We start from the raw sequence: 7,598 nt of genomic DNA, 5'->3' as shown, positions 1-7,598 counted from the left end.
AGATTGTTTTGTGATGGCCTCATGGCCCTATAAAATATTACTCACCTTGAGAAAATATGGGAGTAAAAGCTTCGAATTTGTTGGACAACAAAAGACTTCTTCATTTCTTTTTCTTTTTTTAATTACTTAACAAAATGATTTTCGTTTTAAATGGAATATATATATTGATCACAAGATTACTCCTAAATGGTACTCGTTCCGTTTCACAAAGAGTGTCATTTAGACATATTTCACACAAATTAAGAAAACATTAAAATATACAAATATGCCCTTATTTAATATGTTTATTTAGTTATAGATTAAGGGTAAAACTAGGAAATTTAATGTTAAATATGCATTGGAAATATAAAATAATGCATTGGAATTGTAGAGTGACACTCTTTGTGAAACAAAGAAAAATCTCCAGAATGACACTCTTTGTGAAACCGAAGGAGTAGGATTAAGGATTGGTATTAAGTAGCTCTTTGAACAAATTGACCCCAAATTATTGGCAGAAAAAGGAGGATTTGACTGAGACTAGAGGTTTTTGGTCCCAAACTTCTTTGGTTAATTTACTCACTTTTCCTAAAAGTACTCTAGTTTTTCCATTATATTTCTTTTTCAACATACAATTATACAAATGACAAAATTATCAAAAAACATAAAATATTAAAATAGTAAGTAACCAAAATAAACTAATTTTAGTCATTAATATTGTATATAAAAGGATAAACATTATTAAATTTTCAATTATATAGGAATTATATTTCAAAATATAGAATTTAGAAATATTTGCCGATTGGTATACCCCGGAATATGCTAACTAATTAACTAAAAATATATAAAATTATTAGAACGACTAACCAAAATGATGAATATCCAAAATATGAAATCTAACCGTATTTTTTTTTTACCATATTCATTAAATGTATAGATATATTAAATATAACATTATAAGATGTAAAAACAAAAAGTTTCATACTTTGATTCATCTATCTCTCTCTCCCTCGTCTGAAAAATGTCGTCAAACATAGTAGTGGAATCGTGTAGCGTCGAATCGGAAGAAGGGGTGAAGCTTCACACAAGAATCTTCAAACCCAGAAACGAACAAGTAACCAGCGACGATGCGGATCTGGTAATAGTATTGGTCCACCCTTTCTCGCTTCTGGGTGGTTGTCAAGCTCTGCTCAAAGGCATAGCTTCTGAATTGGCGTCAAAAGGTTTCAAGGCTGTTACTTTCGATACAAGAGGTGCTGGCAAATCCACCGGAAGAGCTACTCTTACGGGCTTTGCTGAGGTCAAGGATGTGGTCGCTGTTTGTCGGTGGCTTTGTGAGAATGTTGGTGCTCATAGGATCCTTCTCGTGGGTTCTTCTGCTGGTAAAGCTTTCATTTTTTTTGGTTTTGTTTCCCCTTTGGTGATAATTCCTGATCTGGGTTTTAGTTTGAATTTTGATTGGTAGTTAAAAAATATGATGCTCTGGTTTGTGTTGGATCTGGTAATGGTTTTTTACAAGTTCATCTGTAACAATTGATTTCGATTGTATACAAATTGAGGGCATTTGAGCTGTTAGTTATCTAAAAGTGTGACCCTTTTGATACTTTATACAGTTCTCATCAGCATTACCACTGATTTGATGATAGAATCATTGGTTCTAGGTTACGCTTTTGTTCTTTTTTTTTTCAAGTTGCCAAGTCCATTGTGGCAGGTGATGAGGAGTTTGTTCATTTACTTGATATTATCAGCTGAGATAACTTTGTTCCGGTTTGGTGTTAGTCATGTCACTATTATTGGGATTAAGTTCCATTATCTCTCTTGTGTATCTCTAAGTGGTTTTAGTTGATGTAATTTTGTGTCTCTGTAGATTTAGCATCTTTTCTTGTTCCTATTTGGTGTGTTCTATGTTTGGGTATAGATGATGAGTTTAGAAGATGTGCCTGCAATAAGAAGGTTCGGTCTACTGTGGAGAAGAAAATCAGCTTGTTTTATCTTTGAACAGATTTCAATGAAGAGTGGGGTAAACTTTATGAGATGTTACAGTTTCCCTCTCTTTGTTGGAAACACCAAATAGGATGCTCGTTTGTTCTTCTTATCTACCGAGATAACTCTCTTGTTTGTGTGACATCATTCTGCAATTGATATGAATCCTTTCAGGAGTTTTTAAAGACTATGAAAGTATCAGTTCCAGGATTGCTTTCAATGTCTACATATATTGGTTAACTTACATCTTTTACGTGTTTGTCATAGGGGTTTCCTTTATTTCTTGCTGAGAATAGAACCAAGAACAAATAAGAAACTTGTAGATGAATACTACAGTAATACATCTCGTACCCATACTGATCATATTGACCGATTCTGATACGAGTGTGTGTAATTGATGAACTGATCACATTACTTTATAATGAATATTTGATATCTCATGGCCAACTTCTGTATATTGTAAAAGGAAACAAAATGAAGTTATGACTCTATTGCAGGTGCACCAATCGCAGGATCAGCGGTGGACCAAGTAGAGCAAGTGGTGGGATATGTGAGTTTGGGATACCCATTTGGCCTAATGGCCTCGATTCTGTTTGGGCGGCACCACAAGGCCATTCTCTCATCCCCCAAACCCAAACTCTTCGTTATGGGAACACAAGACGGCTTCACTAGCGTTAGCCAGCTAAAGAAGAAGCTCGGATCTGCAGTGGGACGCACTGAAACACACCTCATTGAAGGCGTTAGCCATTTCCAGATGGAAGGACCTGAATATGATTCTCAGGTGACCGGTATCATACATAATTTCATTTCATCCTTGTAAAATAGCCCATGAAAAAATAGACCATAAATGATTGTTGTATCCTCTTCGAACTACGTTGGTGTATGTTATAGTAGCTGGTTTCTGATAGACCTCTTGGACATGCTTAGATAAGCAAATCCGGTAAATTACTGGAGTTTGAAGTCCCTGTCCAGAGTCCACTATGTACTAGAATGATTGTTTTCATATTCTTAACTAGTACCACTTTCTCCATCAGATATTTTCTTCAAGCTTTGTAATTACGTCGAGAAGTGTTTTGTCATGATCATGTGACATCCGAAGGATACAGATAAAGTTTATACTAGGATTGAAGAACAAATCCTAATCTTTAGCTCGAATTGATAAAATGAATAACATCTACATGAAAAGCTTTCATACGCAACATCTCGATGCACAACCCTCACAAAACAATGAATTAAATAAGATGATATAAATGATCATAATAAACAAACATCATCCAGATGAATGTACCGCAAAGGCCGACAAAATATTTCTAGAAAGAAAAAAACAAGAAAATTTAGTTCCGCAGACCAACCCCAAAGTGAAACCTTCCTGTCTGTTGATCGTTGAAGGCATATTCAAGGCGTAACGGCCCCAATGGGGAATCAACACGCACCCCTAAACCATACCCATAACCACTTCCAGGCTTCAGTCTTGCCCCCGCAGGATCACCTAAAGGGTAGAAAAAATAACAAAGATGAAGGTTCCATGTGATTCTAAAGCTATTACAAGCATATATGGAAGGACTCAGAAAGAGAAGAAAAAAAACGAAATCCTAGTCTATACCTGGGACGGTGTTTCCTGATGCCAGATCAGTACCATAATCAGTAAAAATAACGCCTTCGACCGGTCCTCTCTGCACAACAGGGCAAGAATGAGACTCATAATATATACACACCATTGGAAAATGAGATCTTAGGAATGTTCAGAGAAAAACCGCACCACTGGGAATGACATCTCCCCAGAACCAACTACATATGACCGACCAGATCCTACAGCTCCCTCTTCGTAACCTCTTACGCTGTTTGTTCCACCGATCACGAATGCTTCATGAGGTGAAAAGTTTCCCACCACATGTCCACCAGACAGACTATATAACATGCAAATAGGTAAGATCAGCTATGAGCTCAAGAAAATTTTGTGCTGCAAATGGGGTTAGCATACCTAAAAAGAAAACGAGCTGGTCCAATGTGTATGCCTTTCCTGGCACGACCAGTCACTCGATTGAAACATAACCATTCGGGCAAAACAGGAAGCCCTTGTTCCATGTTAAATGCAAACTGGTATAGAAATACAGATAGAATTAGGCACTGTAAAAAAAGAAGGGGAAGATGTACCAACAGAGGTATCAGACTGACCATTGTTGATCCTCGGTCACCTGAGCCAGTATAAATGCTTTCAACTTTTGCTAGCAAGGTATCATCATGGGTCTTACCACTACATGAACAAACGTTAAAAAATCGCATCTATCAGATTCATATGGCCAAATACAGCATTGGTGAAAACATACCAAAGACTAATCATTCTTTGGGACATATTATACCTTGCGGTTAGAGGGCTACTGAAGAAGTCCTTAATGATAGGGTTTCCTTGTTCATCACGAGCACCAGCATGCTGAAACATAAAAATTATAGCGAAATTAAGGGAAAGGTATATATTTTAGTCAAAAAGTCTAGAGTTTACCATTTTGGATCTAATCAGAGACAAGAAGAACATATAATTTAATTGCTATATTGCTCTAGTATTGGGAACAGTAGATACCTGAAATACAAGTCCAGCAGTACCACTCCACTTTGGCCTGAATGGACGACTGTATTCAATACCTGCTGTAACCCGACCAATTGTGAGATTACTATTGTCTGGTTGATTGCCATGAACAAGATTCCCGGGTGTTCTTGAATTCTAACACAATACGAAGCTCGTTATTCTATTAGTCAACTTAGCATTCTCATCGAGATAAACAACAAAGCCAGAACCAGTAAAAAGGTTTTACCTGAACCATAATAGATCTGGATGTCCTCTTGTCATCTCCTTCAATCCATGGATCAGTGTAATTTATACGAAATATAGAGTCAATTTGACCCCTTTCTAGGGAAACGTTAAGCTTCTGGTTTCTTCCAAACAAATTGCGATGAGAATAAGCGAAGCTGCATAAAATAATTACTTCAATTACATCAGTGATGTATTTATAAAATACACATAGCCTGTGACAGAACAGAATTAGAAATGAATCGTTTTTTCAAATAAACTGCAGCTGTCATATGATTGTACCTTCCAATTAGTCCTGATAGGGGGCCACTCGTAATCCTACAAATTAGAAATGGACAAACTTTGTCATCAAGCTACCAAAGAAAAACAGTGAATCCCTGTAAGTAGCAAAAAAACAAACTAAAACTTACCCACTAGATATCCCACCACCAGCAGAGAAGCCTCCACTGGGACGCTCGACACAGTTCATGATCAAATCAACCTTCCCACTATCTAACAATCACAGGAATAAAAACAACAAGGAAAAGAAGAAAGTTTCAGAATCAGACAGTGTCAAAGCCTGTTATTGTGCCAAAGGGTAAGCAAGCCATTTACTTTCTCAACTCATATTACTGCACCTTAAGCACAAAATGAAAATAAATGAATACATTTACTCACCTCCTGCAGGTTGAGGTATAATACTAACATCTTCCATGATTCCCATGGCTAGTACAGTGTCTACATCCCTCTTCCCTTGAAGCATGCTGTAGACCTACATCGACCAAAAGCCAGATTAGACAGCATGTATATGCATAGACACAAATCTTCAAGGCCAAAATTTATGATACCATCATGAGTGATTAACCTTAATACAAAGTAAGATCTCCTAAGGATTTCATATATAGATGATGCAATCAGAAGTGGTTTTTAACATACTAATACAGCTCAAGTAGACTACAATGCTTTAGTCAACGACATATCTTTACATCTAAGCTGAGAAAGATTAAAAAATACCTGTCCCTTCTTTGTTGTAAGTTGCCGGAGTATTGTCTCAGGGCTAGTCTTCCCTTTAGTTGGTTCCCCACTACATATAGAAAGCACCATTATCAAATGAAATCGTAATCCAATCATTGCAATAAAAGGAAGCTAGCAGTGCCATTTTGCAATTTGTAACTAAATTCGAAAGGGAGGGATTGGCACCAGCTTACGTCTTACGATCAAGGAATCGGATGGAAATGTTGTTAACCTCTGCTTCAGCAACTTGAAGTCTTACTACACCTCCAGAAAGCGTATCAATATCTGAAACCTGCAATGGCAGACAAAAGAATGACGATTCTAACCACAAAGTAATAGATTAAATCGAGGACTAGAATAATTTTCTTGAAAAATCTTTACAGTGTCCACAGAACACTTACAATTCCGAAAAGACCACGCTCCATGTACCAGCCATTGATGGATGTAATAGCTTCCTCAAGTCTCTTAATGTTAATCACTTTCCCTACACAACTTCACACCAACATTTACTAACAAATTACCCTATCCAATCAAACACACATCGAACACAAGGAACCCACCTACCTAGCCTCATCCTTTACATGTAAACTAAGTGAAACTTCAAATAATGCTCTGTTCTGGAGCATGAAAACATTTTGGGAATACTACCTACCCCTAATCTATCTTCTTCATTCAAGGCTAACACATTAAAAAATCCATTTTACTGTACGATAAGTCTAGTGACTAGACTCTAGTCCAATACAGAAGAAAAACAACAAGCCAAATTGGAGGATACGTACCAAACCCATTTCCGAAAGCTTCTTGTATGAAGTTGGAAGGAAGAACATTTGCGTTTTCACAGACTAACCCACGAAATTCTTGGTTTGGTTCTACCTTATGGCAAGAAAATAAGAATTATTTACATCCCAAAACATTAAAAAGTACCTTTTTGTATCAAAGTATAAGTCTTTCAAATGAGTAACACTAATCAAAGAATATTACCTGAAACATAAGTCGTATCCCGTCGCGTGTATCAACAGCAACAGGAGTACAAGAGCAAAAGTAACCACTCTCTATAATCCTATGTACATCCTCTTGTACCTCACGAATGGTTAACGCTGAATTAGCTCTACAAGCTTTCAAAGCAGCCAATGCCTCCATCTCCAAATCCTTCCTCTCAAGTTCCTCACCATCCTTCGTTCTTACTAACACTTCACTAATCAGAACTCGTTCCTCCGCGTTTCTACTCACCGAGTGACCCTTCTGCTGCTGTGTTATATCCTTCACTTCCACTGACTCGTTAGGTCTAGTTAGTGACAAAGAGGCACAGCAGAGCAGAGGCGAGTTCATCCCACGGGTTATCTCAGTATTCTCAGCTTTTGAGTCAGTCCAATTCAATTGGGTAGATTGGATCAGCGACAGAGACAACGACATTGGAGAAGAGTTGCCAACCATAAGCTGAGTGACTGAACTGAGCATCTGAGTAGGTGAATTGGAACGACGAACCAGTCGAGTTTGGGTGAGACGTGGAGGAGTGTTGTGGCGATTGTTGAGCGATTCGAAGACTCGGTTCAGGGAGTGACGAGTGTTTGAGAGGTGAGAGAGTAAGGTTTTAGAGCAGGATTGGAGATTGGTGAGTAAAGATTGCTCTTTGAAAGGTGAATGCGTTCTGCTAGAAGATCCATCTTCTTCGTGATGGCTTTGCATTGTACTCGAGAGAGAGAGCGAAATTGAGGAAGTAAAACAAACAGAAATTAACAGCTAGGGTTTTGAATTGGGTGTAGAAGAAAGGTGAGATTTTGATATCTTTCTGATTTTTTTTAAGGTCTATATATATATATATAATTTTTTAAAACATTTA

The 7,598-nt window shown here is 37.4% G+C and overlaps 2 protein-coding genes across 5 annotated transcripts; one reads left to right on the top strand and one right to left on the bottom strand.

Annotated features, from left to right (window-relative positions):
- The first annotated feature begins 901 nt into the window (after positions 1–901).
- On the top strand, positions 902–2,992 carry LOC104770331 (uncharacterized). Its single transcript, XM_010494737.3, has 2 exons — positions 902–1,358; positions 2,457–2,992. Exons 1-2 carry the CDS (start codon positions 998–1,000, stop codon positions 2,777–2,779), a joined length of 684 nt encoding a protein of 227 aa, XP_010493039.1. The 5' UTR covers positions 902–997; the 3' UTR covers positions 2,780–2,992.
- A 195-nt stretch (positions 2,993–3,187) lies between these two features.
- On the bottom strand, positions 3,188–7,572 carry LOC104770330 (outer envelope protein 80, chloroplastic). Of its 4 annotated transcripts, none has more exons than XM_010494736.3 (16): positions 6,740–7,572; positions 6,538–6,631; positions 6,160–6,242; positions 5,953–6,050; positions 5,759–5,828; positions 5,423–5,516; positions 5,176–5,257; positions 5,048–5,083; positions 4,770–4,923; positions 4,538–4,678; positions 4,320–4,390; positions 4,135–4,213; positions 3,941–4,056; positions 3,719–3,866; positions 3,563–3,632; positions 3,188–3,448 (listed from the first exon to the last, which is right to left on the bottom strand). In XM_010494736.3, exons 1-16 carry the CDS (start codon positions 7,442–7,444, stop codon positions 3,294–3,296), a joined length of 2,196 nt encoding a protein of 731 aa, XP_010493038.2. In that variant the 5' UTR covers positions 7,445–7,572; the 3' UTR covers positions 3,188–3,293. The 4 variants fall into 4 exon arrangements, with proteins under 4 accessions (XP_010493038.2, XP_087361586.1, XP_087361588.1 ...); XM_087505460.1 differs by having other exon boundaries at positions 6,538–6,627; positions 6,740–7,545; XM_087505462.1 differs by having other exon boundaries at positions 6,160–6,250; positions 6,538–6,627; positions 6,740–7,537.
- Positions 7,573–7,598: the final 26 nt, after the last annotated feature.

Source organism: Camelina sativa, chromosome 20 (assembly GCF_030686135.1).
Source record: "Camelina sativa cultivar CO46 ecotype springtype chromosome 20, ASM3068613v1".
NCBI classification, from domain to species: domain Eukaryota; kingdom Viridiplantae; phylum Streptophyta; class Magnoliopsida; order Brassicales; family Brassicaceae; genus Camelina; species Camelina sativa.
This window is presented reverse-complemented; position numbering and strand designations above follow the sequence as displayed.